The sequence below is a fragment of the Pongo abelii genome, chromosome 1 (assembly GCF_028885655.2).
Source record: "Pongo abelii isolate AG06213 chromosome 1, NHGRI_mPonAbe1-v2.0_pri, whole genome shotgun sequence".
Classification (NCBI taxonomy): domain Eukaryota; kingdom Metazoa; phylum Chordata; class Mammalia; order Primates; family Hominidae; genus Pongo; species Pongo abelii.
The window spans coordinates 89,016,075-89,029,520 of record NC_071985.2 but is presented as its reverse complement, the minus strand read 5'-3'; the positions used below and the strand labels follow the sequence as shown (position 1 = coordinate 89,029,520).

Here is a 13,446-nt window from a genome sequence, read left to right as displayed (position 1 = left end):
CTCTCACTCTATTGCCCAGGCTAGAGTGCAGTGGTACAATCAGGGCTTGCTGTAGCCTCAGCTTTCTGTAGCTGGCACCACAGGCGTGTGGTGTGCCACCATGCCTGGCTAATTTTTTGTATTTTTTGTAGAGACGAGGTTTCACCATTTTGCCCAAGCAGGTCTTGAACTCCTGGGCTCAAACGATCCCCCTGCCTCGGCTGGGATTATAGGCATGAGCCACTGCACCTGGACTTTCATGCTGTATATTTATTCTCAGCCTGTTGATGTCAACAATTGCCCTTGTGTATTTTTTAAAAACTTTTTATTTTGGAAATATTTTGTACTTTCAGAAAAGTTATACGAATAGTAGGATGAAGTTCTACATATCTTTCACCCACATTTGCCAACTGTTAACATTTTATTGTGTTTGCTTATCACTCTTTTTTGTATTTTAGATTATGCCATATGAAATTTTTATTTTTGTAGGTCAAAACTGGTGAAATATTAATGATTTAGTGTAGTTCAGCTTAATACATATTTAATTATTAGTATTTTCCCTGAATGCTTTAAGGGTAAGTTGTGAATATCATGACCATTTACTTCTAAATATTTCTCCTAAGAACAAAGAAATTGTCTTACATAATGCAGTGTAATTATATAAGCATAATTATCAAATTCAGGAAATTTAACATTGATGAACTCTTATCTGATATACAGTTGATTTTCAGATTTTTCATTTGTCCCAAATAATATATTTTATAGAAATATAATCAGCTAGGCACAGTGGTTCATGCCTGTAATCCCAACACTTTAAGAGGCCTACGCAGAAGGATCACTTGAGGCCAGGAGTTCAAGACCGGCCTGGGCAACAGAGAAAGACCCAGTCTCTACAGAAAATTAAAAAATAAAAAATTAGCTGAGTGTGGTGGTGTGTGCCTATAGTTCCAGCTATGGGGAGGCTAAGGCAGGAAGATGGCTTGAGTCCAGCAGTTCAAGGTTACGGTGAGCTGTGATCTTGCCACTGCACTCCAGCGTGGGCAGTAGAGTGAGACCCCTCATCTCTATTTTAAAAAAAAGACTGGATGTGGTGGCTCACACTTGTAATTCCAGCACTTTGGGAAGCTGAGGCAGGAGGATCCCTTGAGCCCAGGAGGTCAAGACCAGCCTGGGCAACATAGGGATACCCTGTCGCAATAAATAAATAAATAAATAAATAAATAAATAAATAAATAAGAAACAGCTATCCTCAACAATTTAGTAGGCTGGGCATGGTGGCGCATGCCTGTAATCCTAGCACTTTCGGAGGCTGAGGTGGGCGGATCGCTTGAGCCCAGGAGTTTGAGACCAGCCTGGGCAACATGGTGAAACCCCTTCTCTACAAAAAATACAAAAACTAGCTGGGTGTGGTGGTGTGTGCCTGTAGTTCTAGCTACTCGGGAGGCTGAGGTAGAAGGATCACCTGGATGGTGCAATGGAGAATTGTGCATAGCCTGAGCATGGCTGTTTAATAGTTGGTTTCAACCTAGCCCAGTGACAAAGGAAACCAAGAAACTATTGAGGTACCAAGCTGAATCTAGTTCTTGATTTTTGAGAACCTGAAAGGGAATCTTGAAAAGCCAGATGAGAGCAGATGGTAATGTATGAGATAAAACTCTGGCCCTGGAAAAGCATAATCTATTTATGTGAATATTTTTTAAATATACTTGCCCTGCCAGCCAACAAGAAGTTGTGCTTTCATCGCCAGACCTGTGTATTGGGTGGGATTAGAAAGCAGAGTTATCGGCCTGGCATGGTGGCCATGCCTGTAATCCCAGCACTTTGGGAGGCCGAGGCAGGCAGATCACGAGGTCAAGAGATCAAGACCATCCTGACTAACCAACGTAGTGAAACCCCATCTTGACTGAAAATACAAAAACTAGCGGGGCGCGGTGGCATGTGCCTGTAGTCCCAGCTACTCAGGAGGCTGAGGCAGGAGGATCACTTGAATCCAGAGGCGGAGGTTGCAGTGAGCCGAGATTGCACCACTGCACTCCAGTCTGGCCACAGAGCAAGACCCCATCTCAAAATAAAAAAAAAAAAAAGCAGAGTTATCGTCTGATATGACCTCATCAGATGATTCAGGTTAACTGAATTAAAGTTGGTATAAAAATAAGATAAGTGGAGGAACATGTTTTCCTAATACTGTGGGTTTATCCAGACCACCATACTGTTAGCAGAAAAGGGGTCTTGACCCAGACCCCAAGAGAGGGCTCTTGGATCTCATGTAGGAAGGAATTCAAGGTGAGTAGCAAAGTGCAGTGAAAGAAGCAAGTTTATTAGAAACTACTCAATTACATAGTAGGGTGCCCTCAGAAAGCAAGTAGGGGAACATGCTGTCTTTGAGGTTCTTTTTTTCTTCTCTCTCTCTCTTTTTTTTTTTAAATATATATATATATTTTAGGTCTTTAAGGGTTGGTTTTTTTTTTTTAATTATTAAATTTTTTTTTTTTTTTTTGAGACAGAGTCTCGTTCTGTCTACCTGGCTGGAGTGTAGTGGTGTGATCTGGGCTCACTGCAACCTCCATGTCCTGAGTTCAAGTGATTCTCCTGCCTCAGCCTCCTAAGTAGCTGGAATTACAGGTGTGCACCACCACGCCTAGCTAATTTTTGTATTTTTAATAGAGATGGAGTTTTACAATGTTGGTCAGGCTAGTCTCAAACTCCTGACCTCTTGATCTGCCTGCCTCAGCCTCCCAAAGTGTTGGGATTACACGCATGAGCCACCGCACCTGGCCAATTGTTAAAAATATTTTGATGTAGAGTGTTGCTCTGTTGCCCAGGGTGGAGTGCCATAATGCAATCACAGCTCACTGCAGCCTCTACCTCCCTGGGCTCAGGAGATCCTCCCACCTCAGCCTCTTGAGTAACTGGGACTACAGGCTCGGACCATCATGCTTGGCTAAATTTTCTTTGCATTTTTTGTGGAAACAGGGTTTTGCCGTGTTGCCCAGGCTGGTCTCAAACTTCTGGGCTCAAGCCGTCTGCCCACCTTAGCCTCCCAAAGTGCTGGGATTATAGGCGTGAGCCACCATGTCTGGTCTAAGTTTTCCTTATATAGGGATCTTGTCTATGTAAGGACTAAACTAAGCTGTGCCTACATGCGGGGGACCAGACAGCATGACAGAATTTATTATTCTATTGATTTAAAGAAAACTATCCTTGACATTTTAGTGTGTAAGTACATCAAAGCATAACTATAATTATTTTGAAAGCATATGTTGTTATGGGTATTGGGACATCTGGACTTTCTGTTGTTGGAGTTTGTCCTTGCAGGTATTACCAAGCTGCTTCCTTAGTTGTAAACATTTTGGAACCGTGGGTTGTCACTGGTAAGGAATGTGCCTTGCTAGTTTTAAGATGGAGTTTATTTTATTTTATTTTTATTTTTATTTTATTTATTTATTTTTTTGAGATGGAGTCTTGCTCTGTCTCCCAAGCTGGAGTGCAATGGTGTGATCTTGGCTCACTGCAACCTCTGCCTCCCGGGTTCAAGTGATTCTCCTGCCTCACCCTCCTAGGTAGCTGGGATTACAGGCGTGTGCCAACACACCCGGCTAATTTTTTTCTATTTTTAGTAGAGATGGGATTTCACCTTGTTGGCCAGGCTGGTCTTGAACTCCTGACTTCATGATCCACCCACTTCAACCTCCCAAAGTGCTGGGATTACAGGCTTGAGCCACTGTGCCCGGCCTATTATTTTATTTTATTTTTATTTTCTGTTTCTGTTGCTATAACAAGATGGAGTCGATTTTAAAATAGTGTCACTCTGGCTCTCCTAGGCTCCTGCTTCCCTAACAAAACCTTTTCTAAAAAGATACTGCAAAAGTTTTTTGTTTTTTTGAGAGGGAGTTTCTTGTTACCCAGGCTGGAGTGCGATGGCGCAATCTTGGCTCACTGCAACCTCCGCCTCCTGGGTTCAAGCGATTCTCCTGCCTCAGTCTCCTGAGTAGCTGGGATTACAGGCGCCCGCCACCACATCTGGCTAATTTGTATTTTTAGTAGAGACGAGGTTTCTCCATGTTGGTCAGGCTGGTCTGGAACTCGCGACCTCAGGTGATCCGCCCGCCTAGGCCTCCCAAAGTGCTGAGATTACAGGCGTGAGCCACCATGCCTGGCTGGTATTGCAAAATATTGACTTAACAAAACGTTATGCAAAATATTAAACCAAGCTTACTTTTAGTTATTTTCAAACTGTCTGGTTTTATTTTAGTGCTGTTCCTTTGGGAACCACAGCCAAAGAAGAGATGGAGCGGTTCTGGAATAAGAATATAGGTTCAAACCGTCCTCTGTCTCCCCACATCACTATCTACAGGTAAGGAAGGATTCTGGAGCCAGAGAATCTAGAGGTAGTGGGTGAAAGTTCCGAAGGTTGATCTTCAGCCTACTTGATACTTCCCTCACTTTCACTCAACCAAAATACTGCTATGTAGATGAGGTGAACCCTTCAGGGTAGAGGGAGATAACATAAGGATTATCTTACACCTTTTTTATGTGGAGATGACTAAATTCTATCTTCTGTCATTACAAGGGTAATCTATTTTGCAAAACTACCATTTAGAAAATTCTGGTAAGTCAAAATATAATTCCCATTAATTAAACAATTAAACAATTCAAAAACAATTGTTTTTGAAACAATTTCAAATTTACATAAATGTTGCAGAAATAACATACAGAGTTCCCATATACCTTTATATGGAAGGTATATAGTATATATGCTAAGTTATATAGAAGTTGCAACTTTGCAAATTCTTCTTCTTCTTCTTCTTTTTTTTCTGAGACAGAGTCTTGCTCTGTTGCCAGGCTGGAGTGTAGTGGCGTGATCTCAGCTCACTGCATCCTCTGCCCCGGGTTCAAGCGATTCTCCTGCCTCAGCCTCCCGAGTAGCTGGGGCTACAGGTGTGCACCACTACAACCAGCTAATTTTTGTATTTTTAGTAGAGATGGGGTTTCACCAGGTTGGCCAGGATGGTCTTGATCTCTTGACCTAGTGATCCACCCGCCTCAGCCTCCCAAAGTGCTGGGATTACAACTGTGAGCCACTATGCCCGGCCACAACTTCTTAAATTATTCAGACATGCTAATAAGCAGATTCCCAGCTTGTTAACATGTTTGAATGATACAAGAAGTTGCAATGATGATGATATCCAAGTATTATTCCTGTATTTGCTTTCTTCTTCTTTTTTTATTTTTCTGAGACAGTCTTGCTTGGTCACCCAGGCTGGAGTGCAGTGGTGCGATCTAGGCCCACTGCAACCCCTACCTCCTGAGTTCAAGTGATTCTTGTGCCTCAGCCTCCTGAGTAGCTGGGATTACACACATGTGCCTCCATGCCTGGCTAATTTTTGTCTTTTAGTAAGAGATGAGGTTTTGCCATGTTGTCCAGGCTGGTCTCAAATTCCTGGCCACAAGTGATCCACCCACCTTAGCCTCCCAAAGTGCTGGGATTATAGGCATGAGCCATCACGCCCAGTCCCTGTATTTGTTTTCTATTGCTACTATAACAAGTTTCACAAACTTAGTGGCTTAAAATAACACAGATGTATTGTCTTACCATTCTTTAGGTTAGAAGTACGACACAGGTCTCATTAGGCTAAAATTAAGTTGTTTGCAGGGGCTGCATTCTTTTCCAGAGGCTCCTTGCCTTTTCCAACTTTTATAGGCCATCCACATTCCTTGGGTTATGGCATTCTTTTTCTATTTTCAAAGCAAGCAATAGCAGAATCCTTCTCACTTTGTATCACTCTGACTTCTTCTGCCTCCCTTTTCTCCTTTCAAGGCCCCTTGTCATTATATTTAGACCTCCCCAAATATTTCTGGACAGTGCCTCCATCTCAAAGTCTTTAATTTAATAATATCTGCAAAGTTCTTTTGTGATATAAGATAATATATTCACAGGTTCTGGGGATTAATACATTGACACCTCTGGAGGGGAGGGTGCATTATTTTACCTACCACAGTCTACCCTCTAGCCCTCAAAGTTTATGTCTGTCCCATGACAAAATACATTCACCACATCCCAGTGGCCCCAAGAGTTTCAACCTACTATAGCCTCATCTCAAAGTCTTAAAATTTCATCTAAATCTCCCCATCTGAACCAGGTATGGGTGAGGCTCTGGGTATAATCTCTTTTGAGGAACATTTTCTCTTCATCTGTGAATCTAAAGCAACAAGTTACATACTCCCAAAATACAGTGGTGGGACAGACATAGGATAACAACTGTAGACATTCCTGCTCAAAAAGTGAGAAAATGGAAGGAAAAAAGGAGTCTCTGGTTCTAACCAGGTTTGAAATTCAGGCAGGCAAACACCATTTGATTTCAAGGCCTGAGAATAATCCTTTGCGGCTATTTATTGGCTTTGCCCTCTGGGCTTATAGCTCCATCCGCTATCCTTCTTTGTGAAAGATGACACATGCTTTTGCAGCTGAGTCATTTTTAACAGCCTCTTTTTTGTCTGTAGAAATTTTGGGGTATGACAGTCTTGTTTTCATCTTCTCTCTGTCACTTTTAGTCTATGCTGGCAGTATTTCTGTTGGTATAACATTCTTAAGAACATTGTGGGGGCCGGGCGCGATGGCTCACATCTGTAATCCTAGCACTTTGGGAGGCCAAAGCCGGTGAATTGCCTGAGCTCAGGGGTTTGAGACCAGACTGGGCAACATGGTGAAACCCTGTCTCTACTAAGATACAAAAAATTAGCCAGGTGTGGTGGTGCGCCTGTAGTCCCAGCTACTTGGGAGGCTGAGGCACAAGAATCTCTTGAACCTGGGTGGTGGAGGTTGCAGTGAGCCGAGATTGTGAGATTGTAGTGGCACTGCACTCCAGCCTGGGCTCTGTTTCCAAAAAAAAAATAGAACCTTGTGGGTCTCCTGCTTGTGTCATGGGAATTTGCTCCATTAGACAAGCCGTTCCCTTATAGAATTTTCCTAAATAATCCCGCCTCTGTTTCTGGCTTCTGATGAGATGGTTGAGGGGATCTACTAGTAACATACTTAATCTCAAAACGCCTTTTATGTGACTAAATATTCTGCCCTTTCAATCTTTCTCAGGTATTAACATAAGGTTACATGGCCATGCCCTGGCTTTTTCTTTTTGCCAATGAATATCCTTTTTTTTTTTTGTCCAGACAGAGTCTCACCCAGTCACCCAGGCTGGAGTGCAGTGGCACGATCTGGGCTCATTGCAACCTCCGCCTCCCAGGCTTAAGCAATCCTTCCACCTCAGCCTCCTGAGTAGCTGGGTCTACAGGTGCATGTCACCACGCCCAGCTAATTTTTGTATTTTTTTTATAGAGATGGTGTTTCACCATCTCTATAAAACCATGTTGCCCAGGCTGGTCTCAAGCTCCTGGGCTCAAGTGATCTGCCTGCCTTGGCCTCCCAAAGTGCTGGGATTATAGGTGTGAACCACTGTGCCAGGCCTTGACAGTGAATATCTTTTTTTTTTTTTTTTTTTTTCTGAGACAGAGTCTCGCACTATCGCCAGAGCTGCAGTGCAGTGGTGCAGTCTCGGCTCACTGTAACCCCCGCCTCCCTGGTTCACGCGATTCTCCTGCCTCAGCCTCCCAAGTAGCTGGGATTGCAGGCGCACGCCACCATACCTGGCTAATTTTTTGTATTTTTCATAGAGACGGGGTTTCGCTATGTTGGCTAGACTGGTCTTAAACTCCTGACCTTGTGATCTGCCCGCCCTGGCCTCCCAAAGTGCTGGGATTATAGGCATGAGCCACCGTGCCTGGCAACAGTGAATATCTTAATTTTAGTATTTTTGCTGGGAAGGCTGAGAATTTCCCAAATCATTAAGGCCTGTTTTTTTGTTTGTTTGTTTTATTTAAGAGACAGGGTTTCGCTCTGCCACCCCGGCTGGAGTGTAGTAGTGGTGTGATCATAGCTCATTGTAACCTTGAACTCCTGAGCTCAAGTGATCTTCCTGACTCAGCCTCCTGAGTACCTGGGACTACAGGTGCATGCCACCACACCTGGCTAGTTTTTGATTTTTTGTAAAGACGGGGTCTCAATATATTACCCAGGCTGGTCTTGAATTCCTGGGCTCAAGCGATCCTCTCACCTTTTTCTCCCAAAGTGTTGGGGTTACAGCTGCAAGCCACAATGCTCAGCTTGCTTTTTATTTAACAGCTCTTCCCTCAGTCTGTTTCTTTCCTTTCACATTTTACTATAAAGAGCAAAAAGAAATCAGGTTTCCACTTCAGTAGATTCTGCTTTCCACATTATCGTGGGACATAATTCTGCTAAACTTTCTGCCCTATGTAACAAGGATCCCCTTTCCACAAGTTTTTAATAACATGTTCCTAATTTCCTCCTGAGCCTTTACTAGCTGAATTAACATTCATATTTTCCTTTTTGAAATATAATTTGTATACCATATGGTTCACACATTGAAAGCATACAGTTTAGTGGCTTTTGTTAATTGTAGAGTTGTTCAGCCATCACCACAATTTTAGAATATTTTCTTTTTCTTTTTTTTGAGATGGAGTCTCGCTCTGTCACCCAGGCTGGAGTACAGTGGCATGATCTTGGTTTACTGCAACCTCTGCCTTCTGTGTTCAAGTGATTCTCCTGCCTCAGCCTCCCAGGTAGCTGGGATTACAGATGTGCATCACCATGCCTGACTAATTTTTGTGTTTTTAGTAGAGACGGGGGTTTCACCGTGTTGGCCAGGCTGGTCTTGAACTCCTGACCTCAGGTGATCCACCTGCCTTGGCCTCCCAAAGTGCTGAGATTATAGGTGTGAGCCACCATGCCCAGCCAATTTTAGAATATTTTCATCACTCCAGAAAGAAACACTACATTTCTTAGCCATCACCACCAATCGTTTGTCCCTCCCAGCTCTAGACAATCAGTTATTTACTTTCCATCTTATAAACTTACCTATTCTGAACGTTTCATTTAAATGTAGTCATACAATATGTGGTCCTTTGTGACTGGCTTCTTTTACTTACCATAATGTTTTCAGCGTTCATCCATGTTTTAGCATATATCAGTGCTTCCTTCCTTTTTATGGCCGAATAATATTTCATTGTATGTACATACAATGTTTTATTTACCCATTTATAAATTGATGGACATTTGAGCTGTTTCCACTTTTTGGCTATTACAAATAATGCTGCTATGACCATTTATTTGTGTACAAGTTTTTGTGTGCACATATGTTTCATTTCTCTTGGGTATATACCTAGGAGTAGAATTATTGCATCATATGGTAACTCTATGTTTAACTTTTTTTTTTTTTTTTTTTAAAGACAGAGTCTCGCTCTGTCACCAGGCTGGAGTGCAGTGGCGCAGTCTCGACTCCTTGCAACCTTCACCTCCCAGGTTCAAGCGATTTTCCTGCCTCAGCCCCCGAGTAGCTGGGACTAAAGGCATGCGCCACCGCTCCCAACTAATTTTTGTATTTTTAGTAAAGACGGGGTTTCACCATGTCGGTCAGGATGGTCTTGATCTCTTGACCTTGTGATCCTCCTGCCTCAGCCTTCCAAAGTGCTGGGATTACAGGCATGAGCCACGGCATCCAGCCTATGTTTAACATTTTGAGGAACTACCAGACTGTTTTCCAAAGTGGCTGCACCATTTTACATTCACACTAGCGGTGTATGAGGGTTCTAGTTTCTCCACATCCTCACCAGGACAACATTCATATTTCTACTAAAATCTGTTCAAGGCAATCTGGGCTTTTTAAAAATCATGGTCCTGAAAATTCTTTTAGTCCCTTCCCACTGCCCAATTTCAAAGGCACTTCCACATTTTTGGGTATTCGTTACAGCTGCACTCCTCTTCTAGTCACCACAATCTATACTAATTTTCTATTTGCTGCCATAACAAATTACTGCAAACGTAGTGACTTAAAACAACACAAATTTATTACCTTATAGTTCTGTGGGTCAGAAGTTTGACAAGATCTCCCTGGGCTAAAATCAAGGTGTTGGCAGGGCTCTGTTTCCTTCTGGAGGCCCTAGGGAAGAATCCATGTCCTTGCCTTTCCTAGCTTCTAGAGGCTATCTGAATTCCTTGGCTTCTGCCTTCCTTCCTCCGTCTTCAGAACCAGCAATGCTACATTGAGTTCTTCAGTCACATCATGCTGACCCTGCTTCCATCATCTCACTTCTTCTTTGACTCCTTTCTTCTGTGAGCCTCTTCTGCTTTTCTTTTTTCTCATTTCTCTCTTCTGCTGTTAAAGACCTTTACGATTACACTGGGCCCATCCTAATAATCTAGGATAGTCTATGTTGTTTTGTTTTTGAGACAGGGTCTCGCTGTGTTGCCCAGGCTGAAATGCACAAGTTTTCTACAAGTTTTTAATAAAACTTGTGGGGCATGATCATGGCTCACTGCAGCCTCGACCTCCCAGACTTAAGTGATCCTCCCAGCTCAGCCTCCTAAGTACCTGGTACTATAGGCATGCACCACCATGCCTGACTAATTTTTAAATATTTTCTAGAAATGGAGTTTGGCCATGTTGCTCAGGCTGGCTTTGAACTCCTGGGCTCAAGCTGTCCTCCCACTTCGGCCTCCCAAAGTTCTGGGATTACCGGTGTGAGCCACCGCACACAGCCTTGTCTCTTTATCTTAAGGTTGTCTTATTAGCAACCTTAATTTCATCTGCAACCTTAATTCCCCTTTGCCATAAAAGGTAACATATTCATGGGTTCTAGAGATTAGAACATGAACATCTTTAAGAAGACTATTATTCTGCCTACTGCAGCTTCTTAATACTTGGCTGTGCATTTCCTCAGTTGCAAGACAGTCTCCAAAGTACAGCCATCACAATGTTACTATCTAAACCTTAGGTCCCATTTAAATTCTGCCACTTGCCCCATTAATGTCCTTTATAGGCCTAAGATTGAACCTAGAATTATATATTACATTTAGTTGTCATGTCTCTTTTTCCTGCAGTATGGGAGAGATTTTTAGTCTTTCCTTATTTGTTATGACCTTGACATTTTTAGAATGTTCCTTAATTTGGGTTTGTTTGGTGTTTTATGATTTATGCATTTTTGGCAGGAATACCCCTGTGGTAATGCTATACTTCTGTCAGTACATTGTATCAGGAGGCATGTGCTGATGATTTATCCCATTACTGGTGATGTTAACTTTTGTCACTGTTTAAGATGTGTCTGCTAGATTTCTCTACTGTAAAGTTACTGAATAAGGATGTTGTATTTATTAATTAATACATATTTTGGCAGGAGATACTTTGAAACTCTAAATATTCTTTCTCATCAGATATTTATTCACTAGTATCTGTTGGAGGTACTTGCCTAAATCATTTATTACTGTGATAGTTGCCAAATGTAATGTTGCTAATTTTATATATTATAATAATATTTTCTAGATTTATTTGTTTTGATAGGGTAAAGCTTGCTTTCTTTATCAGTATGGACTCAAGGATAATATGGATCAAGCATTGATTTCCCCAAAGGATTATACTTTGTTATTATTTATTTTGGTGTTCAAATTGTCCCAGACCTGGCCAATAGGAATTCTTCAAAATGACTCCTGTGAAATCAGTATCTGGGTGCTAGATGTGCTCATTGCTACTAGGATGTCATTGCTTCTAGGCCCTGTCTGTGGATAGAGGTAGCATATATATGTATGCAATCTCTGTCACACACATACCACATGTGTGTGTATATAAGTATATACATACATCATACATACATATATACATATATACATACATCTCTGTTTATCTCATCTTCAAAAGTGGCATTGATAACAGTTTTTGCTGATGTCTTTGAAGATAAGTCCCGTAAATCTGCTTTTTGTTTTTTTAGGCTAACCCAGCAAAGCATCTTGAGCTCTGCTACTCTCTTGGGTTCCTGCCAGTGACGCTGGCCATTTTTTAACCACCTCCACAAATACCATAACCCTTCAGTTTTTTTCCAAGCCAGATTCCAGGAATAATACTGTTTGTAGAAACTGGACATGCCACTAAAACAGAAGGAGGCTAATAAGTGATCTCATTTCTTGCTTCTCAATCATGAAACTTTCTTTTTTAAGAGATAAAAGTTTTAGGGAGGCCCAGTATGGTGGCTCATGCCTGTAATCCCAGCACTTTGAGATGCCAAGGTGGGTGGATCACGAGGTCAAGAGATCGAGACCATCCTGATCTCAGGTGAAACCCTGTCTCTACTAAAAATACAAAAATTAGCTGGCCGTGGTGGCACGTGCTTGTCGTCGCAGCTACTCAGGAGTCTGAGGCAGGAGAATCGCTTGAACCTGGGAGGAGGAGGTTGCAGTGAGCCGAGATCGCGCCACTGCACTGTAGCCTGGCAACAGAGCAAGACTCCATTTCAAAAAAAAAAAAAAAAAAAAAGTTTTGGGGAAGAATTATAATGAAAAAGAGAAAAGAGCATCCCAAATTATTCTGAATCTGTATTTAAAGCCCTGGCCTTTTTTCACAGGTCATATAAAGAATAGTTGTAGGTTGGTGAGGTGAGTCTTTCACTACCTTATTTGCTTTTCTGGTTATGTAACTCCAGACGTACTTGGGGGGAAAAAAGCAGCATGGAACACGGGGCTGTATCCAGAGTGGCATGTCAGGGAAAGATATCTGAGATACCTGAAGTCATATTTTCTATTACCCATTTTTTGGGTTTTTTTAAAGAGGCCTGGAAGTAAATGGTTAGTGATGTTAAACATCTTTTCATGTACTTATTGGCCATTGGCAGTCTGGGCCGTTGGAGAAATGTTTTTACTTTCTGGAGGTATTTTTTTATTGTTTTTTTTTTGCTTTTGAGTTAGAGTCTCCCTCCCTCTGTTACTCAGGCTAGAGTACAGTGGCGTGATCATGGCTCGCTGCAGCCTCGACCTCCCGGGCTCAGGCAATCCTCCTTCCTCAGTCCCCCAAGTAGCTGAGACTGTAGATGCATGCCACCATGTCCGGCTAATGTTTGTATTTTTTGTAGAAATGGTTTTTTTTTTTTTTTTGCCATCTTGCCCAGGCTGGTCTCAAACTCCTGAGCTCAGGCAGTCTGCCCACCTCAGCCCCCTAAAGTGCTAGGATTACAGGCGTGAGCCACTGTGCCTGGCCACATCTTGATTTTCTATACTAGACTCTTACCTAATGTTCAAACAGGGACTAGTGAAGAAGACTTGTCTTTGCTCCATGATGCCTGAGGCCTCAGCTGGAAAACACAAAGGCTAGGGCCTGAATTAATCTGAAGATCCAGTCACTCACATGTCTTGGGGTTGATTCTGGCTCTTGGATGGGGCCCTTATTTTCTCTCCACATAGGTCTTTTCACATATCTGTGTAGGCTGCTTTGGGTTTCCACATAGCATGAGGAAGGAGGGAGAATTTGTAAGTCATGCAGCATCACTTCTGCCACATTCCATCTTTTGAGGCAGTCGGTCATCAAGTCCTGCCCAGGTTCAAGGGTAGAGGCTAAATACTTGCTTGATGAGAAA

The 13,446-nt window shown here is 42.4% G+C and overlaps 1 protein-coding gene across 3 annotated transcripts in view; it reads left to right on the top strand.

Moving 5' to 3' along the window:
- The window catches only part of SDHC (succinate dehydrogenase complex subunit C), a 50,504-nt gene that overhangs the window by 9,879 nt on the left and 27,179 nt on the right, over positions 1-13,446 (top strand). For all 3 annotated transcript variants that reach the window (XM_024254028.3, XM_024254035.3, XM_024254033.2), the window contains one exon: positions 4,232-4,333. In XM_024254028.3, coding sequence (XP_024109796.3) covers positions 4,232-4,333 — 102 coding nt within the window. The remainder of the gene's footprint in view (positions 1-4,231; positions 4,334-13,446) is intronic.